Raw genomic sequence first — 27,019 nt, forward strand, 5'->3', positions numbered from 1 at the left:
CCCAGTAGCTGAGTCGGTGCTGCGGGCTAGGATCTGTGGCTAGGGAGCTGCCCTGGGCAGCAAATGGGTTAATGCTCAAATAACTTTTATATATGAATTAATGTGCAGAGTTAGGAGCCAAAATCTGTTCCATTAATTTTTCCATCCATTCCAGGAGCAGTTAGGTACACACAGTAAAGTTTATTTTGGTGCATGGCATACTTCAGTCCATTAAAAATAAATTAATCAGCAAATCCCTGCCTGGCTCGCCTCTGGTTTGTGTAAATAGTGCCCAGATGTAATGAGTTACAAGGTGCTATTATCTCATACTCACAGAGGACGCCTCACTCCAGAGCCCCGCTTGCAACAAAAGCATCTTAAATAAACTGAGAGGGCGGCTTGATTTGTAATGTTTTCACAGAAGTGGCGCATACCTCACAGTATAGGGTTTCTTCATATGACTCATTTTATAGCAAGTCCAATGAAGGAAGCTGGGTGGGGGAAGGGAGGGGCGAGATGGTCCCCACCCCCTTCCCTCAATTTCAGAAAACCTTCCAAGAGATGAGCCAAGCTCTCAGGGAAGAGAGAACAGACCCCTCGAGTTCCCACTACAGCACATGCTTTAGATGTTGGGGAGGGGTTAGACACTGGGCTGCGGCTTGGGATGGTATGGACATGCCACAGAATCTCATGTAGTAGAGGGAGGCCAAGTGAGGAAAGAGAGTGTGTTCCTCCCCAGTTCACTGTGGGTGACAAAGGGACTTTTGTTCTTTCTAAATGACTTAGGATGTGACAAGCCCCTTGGTCCTCAGAGACCTCCTGGCAGACTGTGCCTTGTCCAGACAGTGACTCCTCTCTATGACCTGGAGTCAGGAGTAGCAGCAGGGCCTCTGACCTCCTCTCCTCCTCTTGCTGCCTCTAACTGAGCTGGAGTTATTTCCTGAGCTTGGAGAATCCACAGTCTCACCTACGCTTGCTTTCCTTTTCTCTTAATTTCTCAAGACAGGGTTTCTCTGTGTAACTCTGGCTGCCCTGAAATTCACTCTGTAGATCAGGCTGGCCTAGAACTCAGAGTCACCTTGCCTCTGCCTCCAAAATACTTGGATTAAAGATATGCACTACTACACCGGGCTTTAACTATGTTTCTAAAAGACCTTGGAATAAAGAAAAACCAGGGCAGAAATAAGTCTCTCTTTTTAATGGCTACTTCAACGCCGTGGCTCACAGATGGAGAACAGTATATGGTTACCTGCCTTGACTTAGCAACATTATCAACTGCTCCAGGCCCAGAGGGCCTGGGTGAAGGCACCCCTTTCTATCCTACCCATCCCTTCCTCAGCCTTCGGAAGAAGCTCTCAGTCATGTGTGATGCTGAAGGGCCTTGGGGCATGTGCTTGAGGCTTCTCTGGAGGGAGAGAATGTGTCAGAGGGGCAAGAGGACCTCCCAGCAGACCCCCACCAGATCAGACTCCTGGGCTCGGGAAGAAGAGACTCAACACGAATGGGCTGAGTATTCAACAAGTGCTGTTCAAAAGTCAGTTCAGGCCACCTTCTTCAGGGTCCTGGGGCAAACAGGCACTTCTTCCTCAAAGCCAGCCAGCCAGCTGTCCAGAGGGACCCGCCTCTCAGAGACCCTCGTCATTGTAGGTGGGAGCGTGGGGCTTCAAGATGCTTTGTGGATTCTTCTCCACCAGAGGGCGCCATCTCACTTCCCCTGTCAGCAGCAGATCCTCACCGTTCATGGAATCCAGGTATTGCATCTGCAAGTGGAGAGGGCACAGAACAGGGGGTAAATGCTCACCCGAGGGGGCAGGCAAGGACACAGTGTCCCCAAGAGAGGAGAGGGACGGGTGTGTGTGTGTGTGTGCTGGGGGTGGTTATCTGACTGTCTGGATCCACGGTTACTGCATAAAAAAGACTTGGAGAAATAATTACCCAGGGAAGCGATTCTCACCCTCCGGGTCACGTTCCTTAGGGGCCAGACGACCCTTTCGGGGGTCACATATCAGATAACCTACATATCAGACATTTACATTATGATTCTTGACAATAACACAATTATAGTGATGAAGAAACAATGAAATAATTTTATGGTTGGGGGTCACCACACCGTGTGGGACTATAGTATTAAAGGGTCGCAGCATAAAGAAGGTTGAGAACCACTGGCCTAGTGACTCGCGTTGTCACACATCCCCACTCGACCCACGCCAGATGAGGGACACTGACCACTGCTACACCCTCATCACACAGTTCTTGTAGGCCAGAAGTTAGAGCGCACGGTTGTACTCCCTGCCGCCACCACCCCTGCCCCTGCCCCACCCCTGCTCCTGCCCCGTCCCCGCTGGTGGCGCACTGAGACCAGCTGGAAATGTGGATCTCATGGGGACTGGGGAAAGAAACAGCAAGGTGTATGCAAAACACCAGCAGGCCAGCTGCTTTTCTCGTGTCTGTGACACCGCCGCCCTTTAGTGGCCCTGATGCTGCTTTGCTCCATCTTAGGTCTTGGATTGTCCCCTCTTCAAAGTGCCTGCTGCTCCTGTTGCGTCTTATGATGCGTCCTGGGCTTATCTCCAGCCTCTCACCTGAGAGGCCCAGCTATGTGGGGAAGCAGTTCCACTGAACCGGAGCTCACGCCTCCTCCTGACTCTTCTGCTTCCACCCCCAATGCCATCATTTCGCCCACCTCCTGGGTTGTTAGCCTCCACATAACTATAAATTGGTTATCAAATAGTAGCAGGCGTGTAGCACCAGAGATTGCCCAAGGCTCAGCTTCCGGGGCTGCCATGGCACACCCAGTCAGAACACTCCTCTTCTTGGTCTTCCCCAGCCCGCCCTGAGTCTGGGTCACACTACAGGCTGACGGACTCCCAGGCCGCCTGTCACCTGTCTGGCTCCTTGAGGCGAGGACTGACACAGCAGGTCTTCAAGGCACAACAGAACTGGGTCCCCATCAAAAGCTCCTTGCTTTCTTAGGGTCCCACTACTGCCCACTTCTAATGGTTCCAAATAAAACTATTCACAAAGACACTAGTTATGGCAAACTCTTCTTTTTGGGTCCCAGGAGAGGTCCTAGCTGTGCCTTGTCATGGCCTTTGGCACAAGCCCACCAGGACAGATGGGAGGATTGGGTGGGTCTGTCAAAAAGCAGTGTTTACTTTTGCCAATTTCGACTCCAGTCTGCGGGTGAGGCTCTCTAGCCCCAGTGCCTACGTCCCGGCTTAGGGAGATCTCAAGGGCAGTCAAATGGCAAGTGTCTTCTGGAGTTCCCTACCCTCTGGCTATCAACAGCTTCAGCAAGTCAGCCTTTCACCAGGCAACTAGCTGGTCCTATGAGCCCTGTCCGCTCTAGAGCTGGGATCCAGTCTTCCCTGTCCTGGTTGCTGGAGGCTGGCAAGGCCGTGGAGGTGAACTCAAGAATGACTATGGCAAGTTGCGGCTTCAGCCCCAGAGGCCAAGTCCATGAAGCAAAGGTGTGACTCGCCAAGAGCTCGAGCTGGTGAGCTGTCTGCAGCAGCTGTGGCCTCTGTGGTAAATGATTCACCCAGCTTGGGGTCTGAGGCTAGTCATGCAGGGAGAGCGGACTGGGAGACCCCGGAAAAGCCTCCATGTTCCACTTCGGGATGAATGAATGCATTCATCCAGAAGGCCTGAGTTTCCTAACCAAGCAGGATCTGGAGCAAGAGATCAGAAGTTAATTCCCAGAATTAACTGTGTTCAAGCAGCCCTTCCTACAGAGCACCCTGGAAGCTTTAGAGGCAGGAGCACTGAAAAGCCAGGAGTCAGGAGGACCTGACCCGGGGGCCTGAGAGACAGAGGGGAGAACTAGAGATGTGTTTGTTAGGTGTGGCCTGAAGCCTGGCTCTGCTATAAGTCGGGAGCACAGACATCTACATGAGTACACAACTGGCATAGCGGGTGTCCCCCTGCCTCATGCCACCGCCGAGGGCTGAGGGCACAGCACTCAGCCGCAACAGTAACGATGAAACACTGAATGAATGAATAACCACGGCTCTTCTTCCTTTCCTCTCGGTCCCCATCCCTGGAATCCTTGGCCTTGTCACAACTTGACATGGACACACTCATTCTTTGTTGCTGTTGTTTTTATCCCCCAAGACAGAAACAGTCTTGAAAAGACAAGAGAGTCCTGGGACTTTCTATGTAGATCAGGCTGGCCTCGAACTTAGAAATCTGCCTGTCTCTGCCTGGCGAGCACCACCACTGCCCAGCCGGAGGAGGCTCATTCTTAAGTTAAACCTGGTAGCTCACAAGTGAAGACACAGGATCAGGAATCCAGGGCCAGCCTGGGCTACATGAGAGAAACCTTGTCTGAAAGAGAGAAGAAAGGGAGGGAAGCAGGGAGGAAAGAGGGAGGGAATAAGGAGCTCCGTCTTCCTCAATGCTTGCTGCGCATGAGATTAGGTCAGAGTCCCTTAAACCAGCTCCGAGTGTGTCCGCCTCTTGTCACCCCCAAGGTGCTAACGGCACACACCCAGGAAGACTCCGAATCCGCCATGTTTGTACAGGGAGAAAGATGGCGCTGACCTGTTTCCTCACGTACTCCACCAGCAATTCAAGCTGACGAGGGTCTTCACATTTCTGGTTGAAGAAGGTTCTCCAGAGCGCAGCAGCCAGGCCATGATCGTCCGAAAGGATCCCCTGAAACACAGGACGGGAGTGTCTTACAGAGCCATGGTACAAACCTTGGAATATTTCAACAGAAGACCAAAGAATAGATTCAGAAGGAGCAAGAGGGCATTGGCACTGGGGTGTGTGTGTGGGTCGGGGTCGGGTTGGGGGTGGTGTTGAGACAGGATTTCTCTGTGTAGCTCTGGCTGGCCTGGAACGCACTATGTAGACCAGGCTAGAACCTACAAAACTGCCTCTGCTTCCTGAGTGCTTCTTCTTTGTTTCAAAGTACATTTTATTTTTAGTTTATGTGTCTGAGAGTTTGGCCTGCATGTGCACCACATGTGAGCCTGGTGTATGCAGAGACCAGAAGAGCGTGTCAGATTCCTGGAACTAGTTACAGGTAGTTGTGAAACAGCATGTGGGTGCTAGGAATTGAACCCAGGTCCTCTGGAAGAGCAGCCAGTGCTCTTAACCACTGAGTGTCTCTCCAGCTCTTCAACCCTTCTTTCCGTACAGAAGAATATGGGATTCTGAGGGTCACCACACTGGCTAAGGCAATCCAGACTGGCACTTGTGTTTGGCAGACCCAGGTATGGTCTGTCCACCGTTACATACTGTGTCTGGCCTAGACAATGAATGTCTGCAAGGCCCAGTAAGCACAGCATAGCAGCCATGCTTCTGTCGCTGTTAACAAAGAGCGGGCTGGCAACACTGCAACCCGGTGTTTGGCCGGGCATGGGGCTGGGTGTGGCTGCTCACACCTGCTAGTCACACATCTGCAAGGTAGACCTTGCCTTGACTGTCACCCATGTGGCCATGGTTGGCCCAGACTCTCCCAGGGGAGAGGAAGAGGCTGTTTAGTAGGATTGCCACGGGCTCCGGGGGCTGCGCAGAGCCGTGCTCAGAGCCTGTCTGTGTGCCCGATAGAGATTGCCTCTCCTGGCTCTGGGGAATCTGTTCAGAAGCCCTAATATTATAGAGGCCAATTATAGACATTCCCTCGTCAGACCTCTAGTGCAGGAGGATGGAAGCAATTGAAGAGAGAAGCCCAGAAGTGCTTTCTGCTGTGGTGCAAGGTAGGAAGGCCGTGGACCTGAAGGGCTGCCTTGGACGAAGAGTACTGAGCTGATTCTGAGTTCTACCATGATTAGCTTTGATGGTAACAGCTAAACCCCAGACTCAGACTTCTTGGGTACTCAACGCCATGAAAACATTTGCTCTAGAGTGGGTGTGGTGGTGCAGACCTCTAACTCCAGAACTGGAGCAGGAGGTGAAAGAAAACACTTGCTCTACCTACACAGTCCTTGGATTACAAGGATGAGGTAATGTGCCCTGGGGGTGTGGCTCAGTCGGGGCCCTTGCCTAGGATCTTCAAAGCCCTGGATTCAATTCCTAGTTCCACCACACAAAAAAAGTTATGGGTTTTAAAAATAATTCCACTTACTGATTTTGCACGCATGTGGGTTTGGGTGTGCATACACACCACAGGGTGCACGAGTCGGTCAGAGGACAAAGTTTGGTTCTCTCCTTTCACCACGCGGGTCCCTGGGATCCAACTTGGCCCACAGGCTCGATGGTAACTTTCTTAACCAAGTGAGTGCTCTTTAGCACAGCTTTTTGATTTTTGCAACAGGGTCGCCATTTTAAAAAGTGAAATATGAGCCAGACAGTGGTATAATCCCAGCACTCGGGAGGCAGAGGCAGGCCGATTTCTGAGTTCAAGGCCAGCCTGGTCTACAGAGTGAGTTCCAGGACAGCCAGGGCTACACAGAGAAACCCTGTCTCAAAGAAACAAAAATAAATAAATAAATAAAAATAAAAATTAAAATTAAAAAAAAGTGAAATATGTTGGGCACAATTCATAAGAGTGCTCTGCAGTTAGCAGTCGAGACAGCAGGAGATTCTGGGAGCCAGACTTCCTAAGTTTAATGCCAGCTCAGTCACTTGATGGTAGGGTGGCCTCTGAAAAGCCCTGACCCCAATGGAGCCTCACTCTCTCCCGAGTTAGCCAAGCCTGATCATTCCTACCCCCACAGAGTTATGAGCATTAAGAGACAATGTCCACAAAAGGTCTCTATGTAATAAAGACTACAAGGATGCAGGGGCATGTAGTCCAGGTTATACGGTGGTCCAGCCTCGGGCCTTGAGGTGCATGAAGCTTATTCCAGGTCAGCTATCAAAAAGGTTCAATTTGCAGCATGGGGAGTTTATCAGATAGGGGGAAGACATTTCACCTGCTCAAGATGCCTTCTGTTAACTAACCCCGACAGCTGCACAGCTGCACGGCTGCAGACCGTCCTGGTGTGATGTCTGAGCTAGGGAAAGCCACTTCTAGCAGATGGCCACATGGCCAAGGACAAGCTCAAGCGCATCACCTTCCTGCAAGCTATCTGCGAACACAACAGTCCGCCTGGGTGTGAAGTGCCCTGGGCACAGGCAGGATGCCGTTAGCCAAGACCCACTTCCGTGATATTGGAAGGAGTGGGTGCGTGTCACAGGGGCTGGGAGAAGGAGCAGAGCCCAGAAAAGGAGGAGCAGGGGAGCCAAGGCTCGCTGCAGTCAGGGATCCCCGGAGCAGGGGGATGGCTGGGACAGCAAATCCACAAACAGGGGTCCTGAGCAGTCAGAAGGAAGGGGACACCCAGGAGGTGTTAGCCCTGCTAACAACCTGTTCCAAAGCACCAGGTTTCTTTGCCAGCGAGTGTCTAATGACCACCCGCACCACACAGCACGGGTATGATCACCCCCACTTGACAGATAAGCACTGAGGCCCGGAGGTTAGCAAGGTGACTGGTGATGGGAAGGGACCGTCCCTGCACTGCTGAGGTCAGGAATGGTACCCGCCCAGCCATCCCACTGGGCTGGCAACCAGGACCACTGTGCTGGCCATGGCAGCTATAGCACCAAAGCCAGCTGCAGCCTTCTTTCCAGTATCACACTGGTAGCAACTCTGTGAGAACAGGCGGGAGGGAGACTCGTCAGGTGTGCAGATCTGAATGTGAGGCAGCAGACGAGGTGCGAGAGGTGCAGAGGCAAAGTACTAAGGTGCCTGCCAGTTTCCCACAATTTAACAGGATGCTCTCTGTTTACCTCATGGCACAGAAGGCATTCTTTAGGAAATTAAGGTGTCTAGATCTAGAGGAAGAGAGGAAGCCACGGCACCGTCCTGGCAACTCTCACTACCTGCTTAGCATAGCTAAGAGCACAGCACTACAGCGGCTGCACTCGGTTCTCAGGGGGCTTGCAGTCCAGGACAGACAATACAGCACTGAGCGAAGCCTCTGGCAGTGCACAGATGCGAAGTCACTTGGTGTGACCATGATCCTCTGCTCATTTGCCCCTCATCCTCAGCCTGTATTTGAGAATGAGTCCTTGGGGAACCTCCCCACCTCCCGGCCACACTGTATCTTACACTGTTATTATCTATTAGTAACTGGGTATTTATCTGCTCGCTTAGTAGTTACTTGTGTGCCACCTGTCTCAGTAACTTCGGTGGGAAAGAGATCAAGCCACGTTTGTTTGATTCACCAACATATTCCGCATCTATTCCACATGATAGACATGCCAAACCCACTGCTGAATGGATGGGTGTTGAAATGCAGAATACTCCACAAGAGATCCAGAGAGCTTAGGAAAGTGTGCAAAGAAAGGGCCTTTAAGGATAGGGAGGATGAGGCGGGCAGTGGTGGTGCACGCACGCCTTTGATCCCAGCACTTGAGAGGCAAAGGCAGGCGAATGTTTGAGTTCGAGGCCAGCATGGTACTCAGAGTGAGTTCCAGGACAGCCAGGGCTACGCAGAGAAACCGTGTCCTAAAAAAAATAAAACAAAAACAAACAAACAAAAAAACCTAAAAAAGAATAGGGAGGATGACTGGCGGGTGCTGACTCACACCTAAAATCCCAGCACTTGGAAGGTAGAGGCAGGCAGGTCTCTGTGAGTTCAAGGCCAACCTGGTTTACAAAGTGAGTTCTAGGACAAACAAGGCTAACACAGAGAAATCCTGTTTTAAAAAACAAAACAAAACAAAAAGATTTTTAAATATTTTAGCCGGGTGTAGTGTGCATGCCTTTTCTTAATCCCAGTGCTCAGGAGGCAGAGCCAGCTGGGTCTCTGAGTTCGAGACCAGCCTGGTCTACAGAGTGAGTTCTAGTACAGTCTGGGATATACAGGGAAACCCTGTCTCAAAAAAACAGGACAAAAAAAAAAATTAGGGAGGATTAGCTGGGCATGGTGATTCCCAAGAGTGCGGGAGGTAGAGACAGGAGGATCTCTGTGAGTTTGAAGCCCGCCTGGTCTACACAGCAAGCTCTAGGATACACAGCATGTCACAAAACACTAAATAAATGAGGCTGCAGAGATGACTCCGTGGTTAGGAGCACGTGCCAACGCGGGTTTGGTTCCCAGCATCCACATGGTGCCTCAAAGTCATCTGCAACTCTAGATCCAGGGGTCTGCTGTGCTCTCCCGGCCCTCCGTCACCAGGCAAGCACATGGTGCACAACATATATGCAGGCAGATATACCATCCATCCATCCATCAATCAATCAATCAATCAATCATTAAAGAAGTGGGAGTGTGTAGAGAGCTTCAGGACACTCTAATCAAGAGAGGACAGTGCATACTATATACAGTGTCTTTCAAGGTAACAAGCTGACCCTCGTGTCCAGGAGAGCGTTAGTCAGGCTCAACATTAACTGCAGGGCAGCGAGGCCAAAGGCTTCCCATGGAGGACAGGCACTGAGAGACAACACAGGAGGTCACAGAAGGCTTGCGACGACAGGAGGGAAGCCTGAACCATGTGGAAGGGCTCGCTGCAGACAGTCTGCTCACCACAGGGCCTCTGGCACCTGGCTATACAATCAATGGGACCAAAAAGGTGAGGATGTGGAATTTCCTTTATTTAATGAAATCAAAGTAGTGGTGTGTAGCTAGCCTTGAGCAGGTCTAGAAGCTTGTGATTATAGAGTCCTGAAAGACTGCTGCCCCCGCATGGCTGTCTGCCTGCACGGTTAAGTCGGGACCTGATGGGCACTGCTCTTCCTGCTCTTGTCACCTGGGTGCTTGCTGAAGCACCAGCCGGCTCCTGCTGGCTCAAAGCCTTCACTGGGAACTTAGGGGTTAGACTTAAAGCATCGCTGGTGCATAACAGGAGGCTCTCCATGCACACACGGACAGCAACAAGTAAACTCAGTGGGAAAACAAAACAAAGAGACAGAGCTGATAAAGCTGGGAGGGAAAAGTGGGGTGGGGGTGGGGGAGGGGCCATATGATATGGTAATGGGAGCAAGAGGAAATTGTAGGAGAGGGAATGGGAGATGGATTTTAATCAAAATATATTATATACATGCACAAAATTCTCAAATAATGAAAAAGGAGAAGGAAATTTTTTTTCCTGCCATTGGACTAGAGACACTGCTAATTTGGCGGGGCACTTCCCCAGCATGCATAAAGCCCTGGGTTCAGTCCCTAACAACTGGAATAAACCAATGACAGAACATTCCATCTGAGATTACAGGCATGGGCTGCCATGGTTCAGGGAGTCAAACCTGGGGCTTTGAGAATTCTGGACATGAACGGACCAACTGAGTCCCACCGGGCCTTGCCCTGAACGCTCCTTCCCTCCTTACCACACGCCAAGCACTGGGTCAGACACCAGAGACACACTGGGCACTGTCACCTCCCAGAGAACACCCACACCAAACCAGGTGACAGACTGTTAGTGCTAGAGTACGCTGTAAGCATCCAGAGCAGGTGACCCAGGCGCTGAGCCTGGGGAGGGTAAGGGACACACACTGGGGCTCATTACACCCACCGTTGGAACTTTTCTACATGCTTGAAGTTTCCATTATAAAGTCAAAGGGCTGGGAAGTGACACAGATACAGCATGGATGAACCTGAGACATCCTGCTCGGTGAAATAAGCCAGTGCTGGAAGAGCAAACACGCCCTAGTCAAATTCACAAAGTAAAATAAAACTGGTTTCCAGAGACTGAGAGGAGGAGGAGGAAGAGGAAGAGAAAGAGGAGGAGGAAGTAGGGAACGGGCATTTAAGGGGATAGAGTTTGAGATTGTGAATGCCAACAAACACAGCAGGGTGCATAAAGTATGAAAAGTATGTAGGTGTAACTCATCTGCATTAAGGTGGGGAACTGCAGTGTATGCACAGATAACACCCGGAAGGGGATCAACTCACAACGAAGATGACTTCCCCTTGAGGCTGGAGAGAGAATGGGTCTTGGTGCTTCAATCAGGAACATGCACAGTTTTGTGAACTTTAGAAAATGAGTGTAATGGAGCTAAGTGTGGTGGTGCATGCCACTGCCAGTAATCTCAGCACTCGGGAGGCAGGAGCAAAGGAAGGCAGATCTCTGAGTTCAAGGCCAGCCTGGTCTACAGAGCAAATTCCAGGACAGCCAAGGCTACACAGAGAAACCCTGTCTGGAAAAAAATAAGTGAGGTAAGCATCTGGGGGCTGAGGGGATGCTCGGAGGTTCAGAGCGTTTGTGGCTCTTGCAGAGGGACTGGGGTCAATCCCCAGCCTCCACATGATGGCTCACAGCCAGCACAGCTCCAGTCACAGGGGAGCTAGTGCTCCTTCTGACCTCCACAGGCACCGGCCCTCATACATACACATAACAAAACGTTCATACAAATAAATGAGTTACTTCCTACTTTAAAATGAAAATTAAAATCATACACCTTTCGTCCTACAGACCACTCTGTTTACATGAGTGCCCTGTTTTCTCTGGGAAGAGTTGAGGCTGGGGCAGCATCTGATTCGCCCTGTGCCCCCATCCAGCCCCCATAGAGCACTCAATGCTAACTAATTGAATATTGACCAATTTATATAATACTCTTTTTCCCAGCATCCAAAGAAGGTAAAGAAATAAGCACTAAGCAGTCACAGCAAGTAGAGACTCTGATCCTCAAAGCTTCCTTCACTTGCTCTCAAAGGCTCAACAGGAAGGCTGGAGAGAAGGCCCAGGGGCGACAAGCACTCCCTGCTCTTAGAGAGAGCCACTTGGTGACTCACAACTGCCTGCAAACTTCAGCTCCAGGGGATCCAGTAGCCAGGAGCCTCTTCTGGCCTCTGAATGTACACACACAGACACACACAGATACACACACACACAGATACACAGACACACACACAGACACACACAGACACACACACACACAGACACACACAGACACAGACACACACACAGACACACACACACAGACACACACAGACACACACACACAGACACACACAGACACAGACACACACACACACACACACACACACACACACAGACACACACACACACACACAGACACACACACACACAGACACACACACACACACACACACACAGACACACACAGACACAGACACACACACAGACACACACAGACACACACACAGAGACACACACACACAGACACACACACACAGACACACACACACACACACACAGACACACACACACAGACACACACACAGACACACACACACACACACACAGATACACACACACACACACACAGATACACACACACACACAGACACACAGACACACACACAGACACACACAGACAGACACACACAGACACACAGACACACACACACACACACACACACACACACACACACACACACACACACGGCCTTTGCTGGGGCTGAGTATGGTTGTGTGCCTCTTTGGTTCCTAGTACCCATGCTGTGTGGCTCCCAACTGCAGCTCCAGGGGATCCCGGCCCGGCCCGGCCTCCATAGGCACTGACATGTTGCCTCACACATGTGGCCGACACTCACACACATACACATAAGTTAAAAAAAATTCTTTATAAAGGAAGGAAGAGGAGTGGGAGGGAGGGAGGCTGGCAGGCCTCTGCCGGGGAGGCCACGCAGCCTACGGCTTGGTCAATGCTCTTACCTCATCGTATCCCAAGATTGCTGCATAGAAGTTGTTTGTCATGAGCGCCATGTTCTTCTTTAGGATATAGGAATTAACCTACAAAAACAAAAATATGACAGTAAGGAAAAGCACAGCGTCACTTAGCTGTCATAAGCTGTCACACAGAAGGGGACTCAGGCTAAGCTGCCGGTCCATTTCCAACGCTCCTGGCTGTTGGGATTCTCTGCAATGAAACTGCTGCTTCTTTTAGATTTTGGTCCAAAACTGCATTGATTTTAATGAATGGACCCTCAGGCTGCACATCTGGTTGTGAGTTAGTGCTGGTGAACACGAAGCACCAGGCACCCTGTCTGATCACAAGAGCATACGGCTGGGCCAGGAAAGCCGGCATTAGGAACTACTTTCTAGGGCGGCAGTCCACTGGAGTCCCTAGGGCCCAGGGCTCAGAGGAGCAGAAGTTCAAGGTCATAATGAGTTTGAGACCAGCCTGGGCTACCTAAGCCCATGTGTCAAAAACAAAAGGGCCGTCTGGATGGCTTGGCAGGCAAAGGCCCCTGCTGCCCAATCTGACAACTAGAGTTTGCTCCCCAGGACCCACACGACGGAAGGAGAGAGGGGACACCTGTAAGTTGTTTTCTGACCTCCACATGCACACACACATGAACAAATAAGTGTAATCTTAATTACTATTATCTTACTATGCATGTGTGTAGGTATGCATGTGTGTAGGAATGCATGTGTGTAGGTATGCATGTGTGTAGGAATGCATGTGTGTAGGTATGCATGTGTGTAGGAATGCATGTGTGTAGGTATGCATGTGTGTAGGAATGCATGTGTGTAGGAATGCATGTGTGCAGGAATGCATGTGTGTAGGTATGCATGTGTGTAGGAATGCATGTGTGTAGGTATGCATGTGTGTAGGAATGCATGTGTGTAGGAATGCATGTGTGTAGGTATGCATGTGTGTAGGAATGCATGTGTGTAGGTATGCATGTGTGTAGGTATGCATGTGTGTAGGAATGCATGTGTGTAGGTATGCATGTGTGTAGGTATGCATGTGTGTAGGAATGCATGTGTGTAGGAATGCATGTGTGTAGGAATGCATGTGTGTAGGTATGCCTGTGCACCATTTGTTTTCAGTGCCCATGGAGGGCAGAACAGAGCATCAGATCCCCTGGAACTAGTGTCACAAGCAGCTGTGAGCCACCATTTGGGTCTTAATCACTGAGTCACCTCTCCAGCTCCAGTAATTAAAATTTTATTTTACATTATTTTTAGACCAGGTCTCTCATGTAACACTGGCTCGCCCAGAACTTACTTTGTAGATAAGGCTGGCCTGAACTCAGAGATCTGCCTGCCTCTGCCTAGGTGCTGGGACCGAGCATGCACACCACCACCACCACACCAGGCTGGAAAGGTTTTAATGAAACGAAACTATCACTATCCAAATTACAAATATGCAAGGACAAATGAATTTCAGTTCAAGTGGCCTCGTGTTGGAGATCTGAGAAAATCTGCATTAGGAGGAGGCATTTAAGTGGCTCTGAGAGGAGGGCCCTGCAGGCAGGAGTGAGCATGTTAGACCCAGGTTCAGATCCCAGCTCCGGCTTACAACTGCCTCTAACTCCTGTTCTAAGGATATGAACAGTGTCTGACCTCTGCAGACACTGGCCTTCATGTACACACACAGACACACAGACACACACACACACACACACACACACACACACACACAGACAGAGAGAGAGAGACAGACAGACAGACAGACAGACAGAGACAGAGACAGAGAGAGTGTTTAAAAAATCCTTAAGTGGACTTGGAGAAAGGAGCGACTGAAGAGAGGAAACAAGGTGTGCGGAGAGAGAGAGGTGAGGGATGGAATATTTGGGGGCCACCAGGCAGGTGAACAGGCAGGAACACTGCCCCCTTGATGTAGGGAATGTCTCAATGGCTGCTCAGAAGAGCTTAGGGTGAGAGACCAGACAAGGGGACATCTGTGAGGTGCTGAGGAACAGGGAGCCTTGGAGGCTGCAGGGAGGGGGCCCTGAGAGCTGTTGTTTCCCAAAGGGATTGGTGTAGAAATAGAATTCCTGTGAGACTCATGAGATGCTATTCAACTCACCAGACACCTGCCGTCTGTGGCACCTCACCAAATGTGAAGGATTAAAACTTGGACACCACATGGTGGTCCGCTGGGGGCAGGGGCCATGTGCTGTTCTTCTCTGGGATACAGGAGAAAGCCCATCGCGATACAAGATGGGCTGCAGAGTGTCACTAAGCCTGACAGGTTCAGGAAACTGCCAAACATCCTTTAGAACCTCGTGTGGCTCGTCCTGCTTAGCAATCCTTCCCACACCCACACAGGATGGAGGCGTTATGGCCACCGTCACCTCTACTCTCCACCAGAACTCAGATGTCAGTGTGCTACAGTCACAGTGGCTGACTGCCTGAGAGACTGATAACTCTGAGCTCAGCATCCGTTCAAAGTCAGCGCTCCCTGTATTCCGCAGGCCCCTGCACTTCCAGGATAATTTACTGTGAATCATGATATAGTTGCTTGTCACATCTCGGTGGACAGGAGGAAGGAGAAAGGAGAGACTGAAGAGAGGAGGCACTTGCAAGAGAGGAAACAAGGTGTGCAGAGAGGTGAGCAGAGAGCTTGGACCAGAGATGAGGACCCACCATAGTCTTCAAAGCCAGCCCCCTGCAATGCACTTTCTCCAGGTAGCCCCACTCCTAAAGGTCCCACAACCTTCCTAACATTCATCACCTAGACACCAAGTGTGCAAACACATGAGCCTACAGAGGTCACTTTACATTCAAACCATAACATAGAAGGACAAGTGATTTTATCCTGGGGTTCATAAACTGGTCTCTAGAGGTCAGAAGAGGCCAAAGGATTTGGGTTTAGACTCAGAAAACCCAGATTCAAGTCATAGTCCTGATAAATCTTTTGTTTTTGTTTTTTTCAAGATAGGGTTTCTCTATATAGCCTTGGATATCCTGGAACTCACTCTGTAGACCAGGCTGGCCTCCAACTCAGAAATCCGCCTGCCTCTGCCTCCCAAGTGCTGGGATTAAAGGCGTGCGACATTACCGCCCCGGCCTCATAAATCTTTTGGATGTGGTCTTGGGCAGGTCGACCTCTCTGAGGCCGTTTTGTCTTTCAAATGCCCTGCACATAAGAACTGTTCTCAAGAGCCTGTGAGCTTGTTTACGTTCAAATGTTAACAACATACCCTGGAAGTCTTGGGGAACAGCATCGAACTCTGGGAGCACTCGGAGCTCTGAGTAAGACCTGGCTTGTTTATACAAAACTAAAGCTAAAGTCAGTTCGAGTGCTTTACAGTCATGGACAATTTTCAAAAGTGAAGAGAGAATTGTGGAGTTCGTGGCTGGAAAATATGAGATTGGTGGGAGCTGGGCGTGTAAGCCATGACCTTTCCCACCTGCCTGCAAGCCAGGCCACACGAACCACTGCTGCTTTGTGCTCTCAGAGTTCTGTGTGTGTCTCTCCCCCTAGGTACACAGTATGGCTGGAGCTGCTTATATATCCGTCTCTCCCACCAGACTGTGAGCTACTCAAGCTTGGGTCACAGGAAGCAGGACTGAATCATTCTGGCACCCGGCCACCTGGCCCGCCCAGGACAGGGGCTAAGACAGGCGGGCATGCTGATAATGACGCCCTACAAGGTCGCCACTCAGGGCTGGGCTAGAGCTCAGGGCCTTGCACTACATGAGGCCTTGGATTCGGCACCACAAACAAAAGCAAGGGTTACTCACAGCATGTCCTAGCCTATGCCACAAATTATTCTGTTTTGTTTTGATGCTGAAAGAACACCTTGCGTGCTTCTGTAATTCCACAAATAAATATGACTATATTTCTTTCTACTGCTTCATCTAATGTGCTTTGGTGAAAGGATCAGAACAGGCCAGAGTTGGAGCTCACGGCTTTATGATTCGAGGACGTGATGTCGACAGCCCTCTGAATACCCACTTGTTTTCTTCTTATTAAGTGCTGGTGGTTCTCCTAAGTATGGAAGATGACCAGAGCCAGGGAAGCACGTCGGGAGTGTCCAGTGTTAAGGCAAGGAGCCATTTCTAGGAACATATTGACTGAACCTGCTCAGTCGGCAGTTAGCGTGCAGACCGCATCATGCCAACTAGTGTCGATACTGAAGGGCCTTCTGGGATAGCCTGGCCTAGTGACTCCGAGGGAGGAAAGAAGGGAAGCTCAAAGATGGAAAGAGGCAGACTACATCCGGTTACCACCAGGACAGGATCTGAGCCGAGCCAATGATGCCATTCCGCCACCTGAGGGTATTCCCAAAGGGCCCCCAAAGAGTCTGGACATCTTGGTTCGCGTTTTTCCTGTGCGCTCCCCCCTCACCTCTCCCGAGAGAAGGCCGGCGGCCACAACTAAGAGCGGCTTTCAGGTACCATCACTGAGGCTGGATTAGACATGAAAATGCCTGTTTCTGGAGAACAGCGCAAGCTCCGTCACTGCGTGATGACCTCAGGCAGCACGGGGCTACCGGACTCACCCGGCTGGGGCCGGAGCCTCCCTCTGCTGAAGTCCTACCTGATTCCACTCCCTGCTTTGTGCAGGGTCCCGTCTCCCCAGTGCCAGGTTGTCCTATATGGAGCATGCTGCCTGTGAACACACAGCTCCCCAGCAGAAGATGGTACGGGGCTGTGTTTGCTTATTAAAATCTTATCCTGTCCATAATGCTTTGCTTTTTATAAAAACCCATACATACTGAGCCACCACATGGGAAGGGAGACCTTTATATGTTACTCATATTTTCCCATTTATTTAAGCTATTAAAATTCATGCAGATATTTTATAAGCCATCAGGATTCGATGACTGCTATTACTGAATGTTTAATAATAAACTAAACAGAAGAAATCAGAGGGTTAAATGATGACTGCAATTCCTGTAATGACTTAATTAAATTTTTATTGAGTACATAAACTATGATGTCACTTCTGGCCAACCAAGGCTCGACTTTCGCAGCATGTCACAGGGCGGGAGCGCTCAATAGGAGTCTAGGCTAAATGAGCAGCAGGTCTCTGCAGAGATGGGGGAGGGAGCAAGGCTCATGTAACACACTCAATAAATTATCCGTTCATTTTTAAACAAAGTCCATGAGTTATAATATATTTGCCATGCACTTTTTATGACATAATAAAAATGTTACCTTAAGGATTACTTAACACATACTACAAATGTTATAGCAGAGGCAGGCACAGGGGCAAAGAAAACAAACTCGAACCGGCCAGGGACGGGTCCTGGAGCTCATGTCCCGGGGGAATGGCACAGTATATTAAAAGGGGAATGCAAAAAACAGGGGGCACAAGTGTGCAGGGTTACTAATCAGCAGATTAATGAATGAGACGGCCAACAGGGAGCACAACCAGAGGGGATCTCGCAAGGCACACATTTAATTAATGGAGTATTCTCGAGGAGGGACATAGGCTTTAAAGAGATGCCAGTGCATCCGAGGCCAATCACCGGCCTGTCCCCTCTCACTGCTGCAGCCCTTAGGGACATGACAGACCACTTTACAGAGGACTAGACCCTGGTGTAGCCTGAAGGAGATGACGCTTTAACCTCTCTGGGCTCTGGAAGGGCGTCACGATTTTGCTAGGTCATTTTTTTTTTTTTTTTACTCACTCCCTTGTGACCCCCACGTTCGTTAGGCCTTGGTCAGAGTCGACTCTGCCATTTTCCGTGGCATGCTCTCTTGTTCTTAGCCACACCAACAGGAGTCCTTCTTGTCTTTACTAATGGAAGGGATGCCGGTTCCTTCTCATCTTTAAAGATCTAGGCTCCAAAATGCTTCTCCCTAGTCTACAGGTGCCAAAAACAATGTGAAGCCAGGAACCAACCACACAAGTAGCTCTCATCAAGTGCTAAGTGTGCTAATGGCCTTCTACATGTTAGCTCATTTGGCCCTTTCTGAGGGTCTCTGAGAGGGTATCCTCTTATCTCCTTTTTTTTAAAAATTCCAATTTTGCTCATTGAGATCTCTATTTAAAATCTAACTAGCCTGATGACGTACCAAACATCAGGGCACATGGTTGGCAGGAAGAACTGCAGAACCAGCAGCCTTAATTTTGAATGGTCACACAGTGTAAGGCTTTTCCTTAGGGCTTTAAGAAGCAAATCAAGCAAGAAAAGGTACCAGGCATGGTGGCACATGTCCTATAATCCCAGCACTTGAGGGCAGACCTATCAGAAGCTCAAGGCCAACTTTAGTCTACAAAAGGGGTTTGAGGCTAGCTTGGGCTACATCTTGAAATCAAATCCAAACAGATGGTTGTCTTTGGAAACCGCCATCACCAATCCAGTTTGAATATATCACTGAAAAGCAGTTGAGGAGATACATTAGGATCTTGAGACAACCAAATGTCAGCTTAATATTCTTAAGCTCAGGACACACATACACAGACACACAGACACACACACACACACACACACACACATCTTGAAAGCTTTGGATTACATCTTGTTTGACAAGTTTCATACATAATCTGAACAGGGGTATTAACTTGGAAAAGTCACAGTTTTAGCGGTAGTGCTGTAGTATGAAGTTCAAAAGGAAGTGGTTGTTGAGGCCTCCATTTAAAATCTGTATTGATGGTGACTGTGATGGGAAAAAAATGTACATATTACATTTGATGGGATACTGTGTTCATGTGTGGGTCTTCTTTAGGCCTTATAGTTAGAACTAATGGCACATGCAGCTAAACCTCTCCATCAACACCTGAAGAATCACACAAACATGCTGAAGTGTTCATTCCTGGACTTTGGAAATAGGGATAAAATGGAAACAACTGACAATCAGCAGAAAAACTGTCACAATGACAAGATAAGATTTGACAAGGCCAAGGCAGAGTCATTTGCCAAAATAAACAAGTAACAGACAGAAGGAAGGTTTGACCACACAGACAGCAGAGTCTAGAGCGTACCTCTAATGATAAGACAGGAAGCGGGAAGTGTGAGGAGGATAGGGGTGCGGGCTTATAATCCGAGTAATGCAGGAAGCAGAGGCAGGAGGATCACAAATTCAAGGGTTGCTTATGTTACAGAGTGAGCTCACAGCAGTCTGAGCAACTTCACTGTCTCCAAATAAAACACAGGCTGGGGCTGTAGCTCAGTGGGGCCCTGGGTTCAAGACCCAGCAGTACAAAAACAAACAAACAAACAAACAAACACAAACAAAACACTGAAACCCCTTACTTTTTGATGGTCAATCGTTACTGTCACTTGCCTGGACATGTAATCACCTAGGAGTTTCTAGGTAAGGTAAACTGAGGAAAGAAGACCCTTCCTGTGCATGCATATGTGTATGGGTGCATGCATGTGTGTATGGGTACATGCATGTGTATATGGGTGCATGCATGTGTGTATGGGTGCATGCACGCGTGCTTGTATGGTGTGTGCATGGCTATTACCATGGGCTGGGGCCCAGGACTGAATGAGATGGACAAAGTAAGCTGAGCACTGCTCTCTTTGTCCTGCCTGCAGGTGCACACACTAGTCAGTCATTGGCTCTGGCTGCCACCACACCTTCCCCGCATGCCTTCTCTCCCGCATGTCTTCCCCGCCTTCTTTACTAAGCTGCTTTTGTCGGGTGCTATCACAGTAAGAATGAAGGTAACTGATGTACTCCCCAAACCCAGAACTGCGACAAGATAACCATAATCAGATATATTTTTTGAAAAGAATTACATCTAAAGGTTAAAAATGTATCAATAGAGGCCTGAGAGATGGCTCAGTGGCTAAGAGCACTGACTGCTCATTGAGAGGACCTGAACTAGATTCCCAGCTCACAACTGTGGAAGTCCAACTTCAGGGGTTCTAATACTCCCCTTTAACCTCCGTACGCATCAGGTACATACACATACACAAGCAGGCAAAATACCCATACACACGAAACAATATTGAAGTTGTTGTTGTTGTTGTTGTAATTATTACCATGCTTAAGAATGAATTTTATAGAGCAAAGCAGAGAAACATCACTGCAGGATGGATACAGTCACCAAAGCTAAAGCTGACAACCGGCAGGACGCTCACTAACACATGCCCCTAAGAATCACTCAGAAGTTACCTCCCAGACTGGCTGGGATGCTTCCCTTGTCACAAAGACCTAGTTCCTCCAATCCCAACAGTGATGTTCTCCCCTCCTTTGTATTTCCGCAGGTCAAGGATCTTCTCTGCCTTCAAAGTAAGCGGAGACACTGCAGATGCTAAAACCCTGGCCTCTCCTCAGAGAAGGGCACAGAGCCCAAGCTGGGTTATCAAATTCTCTCTCAATCTCTCTAGTTTGTTTGTTTTTGTTTCTCTGTGGCTGTGGGAACTTGCTCTGTAGATCAGGCTGGCCTCGAATTCACAGAGATACGCCTGCCACTGCCTCCCCAGTTCTGGGATTAAAGGCATGTACCATCGCCACACAGTCAAATTTGTGTTTCTAACCACAAAAATAAAACTCTGTTGAGCAGGGCGTGGTGGCGCACGCCTGTAATCCCAGCACTGGGGAGGCAGAGGCAGGTGAATTTCTGAGTTTGAGGCCAGCCTGGTCTACAGAGTGAGTTCCAGGACAGCCAGGGCTATACAGAGAAACCCTGTCTCGGGGGGGAAAAAAAAAACAAAAAAACAAAAAACTCTGCTACAGTTGGGTGACCCTAAGGTTACATGGAGTCTTTCCTTCCTGTGGCCTGTAGTCAGAACCCCCTTCCCACTTTGTGAGCCTTAGTTCCCCTCTGGGGAGTTTGCTTAGATGAGCAGATGGTCAGTCCACATACCACCATTCACCACCATGTTAGAACCAGATGACCGAGCGCTCACTGAGTGTTGTGAAATGCCAGAGCCTGTATTAACAAGTTCCGATGTGCTGTCTCATCAGGATGATACGAAAGATGGTCTCACTGTCCTCATCTTAGAGGAGGTATCCCCCACTGTCCTCACCTTATAGGAGGTGCCGCCCACTGTCCTCACCTTATAGGAGGTGCCCCCCACTGTCCTCACCTTATAGAGGAGGTGCCCCTCACTGTCCTCACCTTATAGAGGAGGTGCTCCCTCTGTTTCTGGGGCTTTTCAAGACTTCCATGCTCACTGCTTTTCTTCCAGTGGGTCTTATGTTTCCACCAGGAACACGCACTGTCTACTTAATGAACTGTTGACCGGCCAAGGCCAACACACTGCACTAGATGGTGCGCCTCTCGAAGGCAAAGTGTGTGCTGCGTGGCACAGGGCGGCTGAACCAGCCGATGGCTTGCCATAAATGTGTCTTGAAGTGGTGGTTTGCATGAACCTTGCCACATTTTAAGAAAGCTCTCCAGGCACAAGAAGATAGAGAGCTGCAGCTGTTCCCATGGTCTGCAACCACAATGCCAGTCTAGCCGAGGAGACCCGGCTTCTGTCCTCACATGGGCTATGAAATTCCACACTACTCTCAAACCAGCATCTTTGCTGCAACAGGTCACAGGGTGTCTCCTCCATCACTAGCACTTGCTGGAGAAGCAGCAGCAGCCACAGATCTCTACAGAAACCTCAGGTCTGAGCAGAGTTTTTTTTTTTTTTTTTTGGTTTTTCTGAGACAGGGTTTCTCTGTGTAGCCCTGGCTGTCCTGGAACTCACTCTGTAGACCAGGCTAGCCTCGAACTCAGAAATCCACCTGCCTCTGCCTCCCAAGTGCTGGGATTAAAGGCGTGCGCCACCACCGCCCGGCTTCTGAGCAGAGTTTCTGAATGGGGAAAACTCTCACGACTGCCAGCCACTCACTCACACAGGAGAACAGCCTGCTGCTCTCAAGGACTTCATGAGGCACGTTTCACCTCCACCTGCTCTTCAACAGGGCGAGCTGCGAAAGAACACAAGTCTCCCGGAGCAGCGCTTGTTCATTCTTCCCGGTTAAGGAAGGCTTAGGCCCTGCTGGGGGTTAAGGAAGGGCTTAGGCACTGTGCATACACAGGTCTTGGTGGGCTTTTGGTGTTCTGCTGTGAAACACAACATCTGGAAACTGAAAAGTTTATTGGGGATCACTACTCCGCAGTAATCAAGGCCCCGATTACTTGAGCAAGACAATGACCTGAAGTAGGAGCAAAAGATAATTCCATTCATTCCTGTAAGGACGTCCAGAATCCAAAATACGAAGAAAAGAAAGTAAGCTGGGACCGTCCAGGAAGAATGTAAATTGGTGCAGCCACTTCTGGAGATTAATACTGAGGTACAGCATGACCCAGCAAGAGCATCTACACAAGTGCAAGCGGGGACTGGATACGCTTAAAACACCATGTCAATTACACAATGGTGTGGGGGCTTACGGGCTTCAGAGAAGAGGCGCCGTTCATACCGTACTTCAGAATGTACACAAGTTTGTTCAGACTCAAAGGGTGGTATGTGCGAACCAGAGAGGAAAACATGTCTGGTGTTTTCTGAGCAAAATAGACCAGGCTAGCTTCAAGCTTTAGTGATCCTCCTGCCTCTACCTCTTGAGGGCTGGGGTTTTAAAGGCCTGTGCTCCCATGTCCAGCACGTTTTTCATAGCTGTAAGAACAACAATTTATAGTGGGGGGGGGCGGGCTGGAAAGAGGGCTCAGAGGGCAAAAGGGCTTGTCACCAAGCCCAGGGACCCCCAACATGGGAGAGAGAGAACTGACTCTCACAAGCTGTCTTTGACTTTCATGTGTGCCATTATGCATGGTGTGTGTGTGTGTGTGTGTGTGCGTGCGTGCGCATGTGTGTGTACAATACCTCAGCAGGCAGAAGCAGAAAGGCAGTCTATATTGCCTGCAAATGGCCCCGAATGCCACCTGAAGACAAGGAAGTCGCAAGAACACATGTATGCTCCAGCAGTATGGCTGACAGAGTTAGGCAAAGGAGGAGAGGCAGAAACCACAGAGGAGGCTGCGTAATGGTCCAGGCAAGAGTGAATCAGGGGCTCAGTCGATGGAAGCAGAACAGGATAGACAATAGAAGGAACTGAGGAGGAGAGGAGAGCAGAGCGCAGCGGCCTATAATCTCAGCACTTGGGAGGCAGAGAAAGGAATACCTGAAATTCAAGAGTTAGCCTCTGCTACATAATGGGTTCAAGGCTAGCTTGGGCCACATGAGACCCTGCCTCAAAGGGGGAGGGGCTGTGCTGTATCACGTTCTCAGCCAATGAAGGGGACAGGGTGAGACCATAATCTGTACATAATCAGACCTCACTGAGGGAAAGCAGCGGAGAAGAAAGACAAGTGGCAACAAGCAAACACAATCACACTGATGACTTCCCGACCCTGGCCGTACGACGTGTAGACAACTGGTCTTGCGATGTTTCAGCAATCACTGTGCCTGCCCTTAATGGCTTTTATGCTGTGGTAATGGAAACTCTTACTTGGATAGAACGGAATGTGAGCAGGATGTGTACTTAGCTTGAGCCCAGCAGGCATCTCCAGGGGTGTAGGGCTACAGCATATGGCGTCTGCAGGGGGCTGGGGGTACAGCATACAGGTACAGCTTTAGGAGCCTGAACTTCCTTTTTGGTAATGTGTTCACTACAGGTCCATCGGTGCCATGCATCTGGTCCTCTCTGCTCTGCCTGTGGCCATTAGCTCTGAGGACTGTCAGCAAGAAGATATGGACTCACATAGGTTTCTAGAGACATTCACCGCCTCCTAATTGAACCCTGGGCCTCACGACTACATTTATAAGTTCAGAAAGCTATAGGCAAAACTTAAGCTTTTAAAAATTTTTTATTAAACATGGGAAGACAGGGGACAGTGGAAAACAAGATGCTTGTTCCCTGTCACATCAAATACACAGTCTCCAACAGGAGAAAACAGATAAAAACTCAGGGTACTCTTAACTAAGAGCGTCAACGTAATGGATGCTGGGGCCTAAACACCATGGAGGGCTGAAGGCCAAGCTGAGGTCCTCAGCTTCAGTTCCTGCCCACACCACAATCCTCACTCAGGTCTACGACATCTGCATGGTCTCATTTGCTGTCTGGCCCCTTGTCATTCAAAGACGACTCTGGCTGTGTCATCCAGCGCTTCCTTCCTCTTCAGGTACACAAGTGGAGCTGTTCCCACGGAAGAGTTACACAATTTAGCTGATGACTCCACCTGGGCCCAGACTAAACAGTAAAGGCAGACATGTCCGGTGGCCACAGGCTGTTCCTCTCTCACCACTGTGTCCTTACTGCTTACTGTTGGGAGTTAAATTTTTCCAAGTGTCCAACCCAGTGGTAATCTGAGGAAGAGGTCATTCTGCACTGCAGACGTAAGGAAACAAAGGCTCAGTCAGCCCATGGGACCTGTCCAGTGATCACAGCCTGACCTGTATGTGAGTGACAAGGTCTCACTGTTTTGTTCAAGAACTCCTTCCTGGGCTCTGATGATGCTCAGCTGGGCTTGGCTTCAGCCTCTTCAATTTTGGTACAGCTTTCTTTTAAGGCTCAGAAAAACTTGCCACCAGGTGATAGCGTACAGAATCTGGTAGAAGTACCCCAGGACGGCTGAACTGCACTAAGTGGGCCTGTAAGATCACTCCCGCGCAGTGATGGAGGACCAAGCTTTGCATGACCTTAAAATGGAGCTAGCACCTGGGGCTCAATCGTGGTTCTCCAGAGTCTTCTCATTTTCTCTTATTTGATGGTGTGAATGCTTTGCCTGAATGTATGCCTGTTGGCCAAGTGTGTGCCCGGTTCCCAGGAAGGTCAGAAGATGGCATCAGATTCCCTGGAACAGGAGTTACAGTGACTTTGAGCCACTGTATGGGCACTAGGAATCGAACCCAGGTCCTCTGTAAGAGTCAACAATGCTTAATCTCTGAGCCCTCTCTCCAGCACCCTATTTTTCATTTTATTTTTATTAAGTAAAATGTTTCTTGAATGGTACTTTATCCAAAGGAAAAAGAATACCTTGCTTGACCAGAAGGCTTTGTTTGGTAAGGAAATCTTTTCAGTGCTCTGTATTCAAGACAACAAAGAAATTGCATTTCCCAGTGCTGCTTAAAGGGCCTCCTATGTGACAGATGCTTCACTTGACTCTCACAGTGCTATTGTTTAGGGCAAGAGGCTGGGTACGTTTCTATCCCCATTTTATAGGCGGAAACTGAAGCACACAGATTATGCACCTTGACCTAGAGGTCAGCTGCTAGAGGCAGCACATGAGCCCAGTCTTTGCCTTCTGCGTGCTGGGATTAAAGGCGTGTGCCACCACCAACCGACCAGCAGAAAGTCAGTTTCAAGCTCAACCTGCCTGCTCACCTGGAGAGGAGGGTTTGCCCCCCTCTGCTCCACTGTCCGGGCCCGTCCCACTCTCCCTCCAGTCACACTCTGCCTTCCCTATGGCAGCCTCTCTAGGAAGCTGCAAACGCAAAACAAAACAGCAGGTGAGCTCCTATCTTTCTTGTTTATCTATTTAGTTTGGAACTGAATCCAGGAAGAGATCCATTTATCTTCCTGGCATTACACAGCTTGTAATTCCTGTAAGGTCACTTTTCCCTGAAATGTGGTAAGGAATGAACAAGGGTGTTCCGTCAAAAAAATGAATGAAACAATCAGTCTGTCTGTCTGTCTTTTTGAGGCAGGGTCTTACATAGCCGACTGTTCTGAAATCCAACATGTAGTGGAGAGGGACTTGTATTTCCTGACCCTCTAGCTTCCATCTCCTAAGTGACGGAGTTAGGGGCACACCCTGCTATCAGGGTGTAATCCTGTCAGGACACATGAATAATGGACGCAGGCTGGCAGGGTGGTAGCAGTAGAGAGCCCCAGCTCCGAAAGAGGGCGGTGCCAGGGGTCTCTCAATGCTCTACACATTGTTTTCGGTTCTGCTTTGTTTGTTTGGTCTTGTTTGTTGTTTTGTTTTGTGTTTTTGAGGTAGGGTTTCCTGCTTACTGACTGGCTACACCAGCTGGCCAGCAAAGCTCAGAGAGCTGCCTCTTCCTTCCCAGCCTTAGGATTACAGAGACTTACTGATGTGTACGGCTTTTTATGTGGATGCGGGGATGTAAACCTGTGTGGCAAGCACCTTACTGACTGACACTTCCTCCCAGACCCAGGGAACACCTCACGGTGGGACAGGCATCTGGAGCAGAGGGAAGAATAAGAAGCGAAAGCCCTGCAGGTACCACAGGCCCCACACAGGCACCAAGCTGGAGGAGCAGGACCAGGCCAGCCTTCCTTTCTCTAGAGAGGCTTCTTTTGGTGAGCCAAAGCACTCCCTAGAGCAAGGGAGACAACAGAAAGCCCCTGTCCCCAAAAGAGAAAGCAGAAAGCTGTGCATCTCAAAATGCCAAGGACAATGGCTTACCTGAAAGCCAAAGAACCTTAGCAAAGGGTACAGAAGAGGCTTGAACAGGAGGAGTGGGGACACATGGAAGCCACCGAAACCTCAGGGGGTCATCTTTTATTCCCTGCCCCAGCCACTCACAAGCACATGGCCCAGAAAACGAGCGACTGAGAGTTTACACCTTTTATTATTCTGATAGAAAGATCTCTCCTGGGAGCA

At 49.5% G+C, this 27,019-nt stretch overlaps 1 protein-coding gene across 4 annotated transcripts in view; it reads right to left on the reverse strand.

Moving 5' to 3' along the window:
• Positions 1 to 1,162: 1,162 nt before the first annotated feature.
• Positions 1,163 to 27,019, reverse strand: part of LOC127686137 (ubiquinol-cytochrome-c reductase complex assembly factor 1) — an 84,555-nt gene continuing 58,698 nt past the window's right edge. For all 4 annotated transcript variants that reach the window (XM_052184055.1, XM_052184056.1, XM_052184057.1 and 1 more), the window contains 3 exons: positions 12,529 to 12,606; positions 4,522 to 4,635; positions 1,163 to 1,739 (listed from right to left, as the gene is read on the reverse strand). In XM_052184055.1, the coding sequence (XP_052040015.1) occupies positions 1,605 to 1,739; positions 4,522 to 4,635; positions 12,529 to 12,606 (327 nt within the window). In that variant the 3' untranslated portion in view covers positions 1,163 to 1,604. The remainder of the gene's footprint in view (positions 1,740 to 4,521; positions 4,636 to 12,528; positions 12,607 to 27,019) is intronic.

The sequence above is a fragment of the Apodemus sylvaticus genome, chromosome 5 (genome assembly GCF_947179515.1).
Source record: "Apodemus sylvaticus chromosome 5, mApoSyl1.1, whole genome shotgun sequence".
NCBI lineage: Eukaryota > Metazoa > Chordata > Mammalia > Rodentia > Muridae > Apodemus > Apodemus sylvaticus.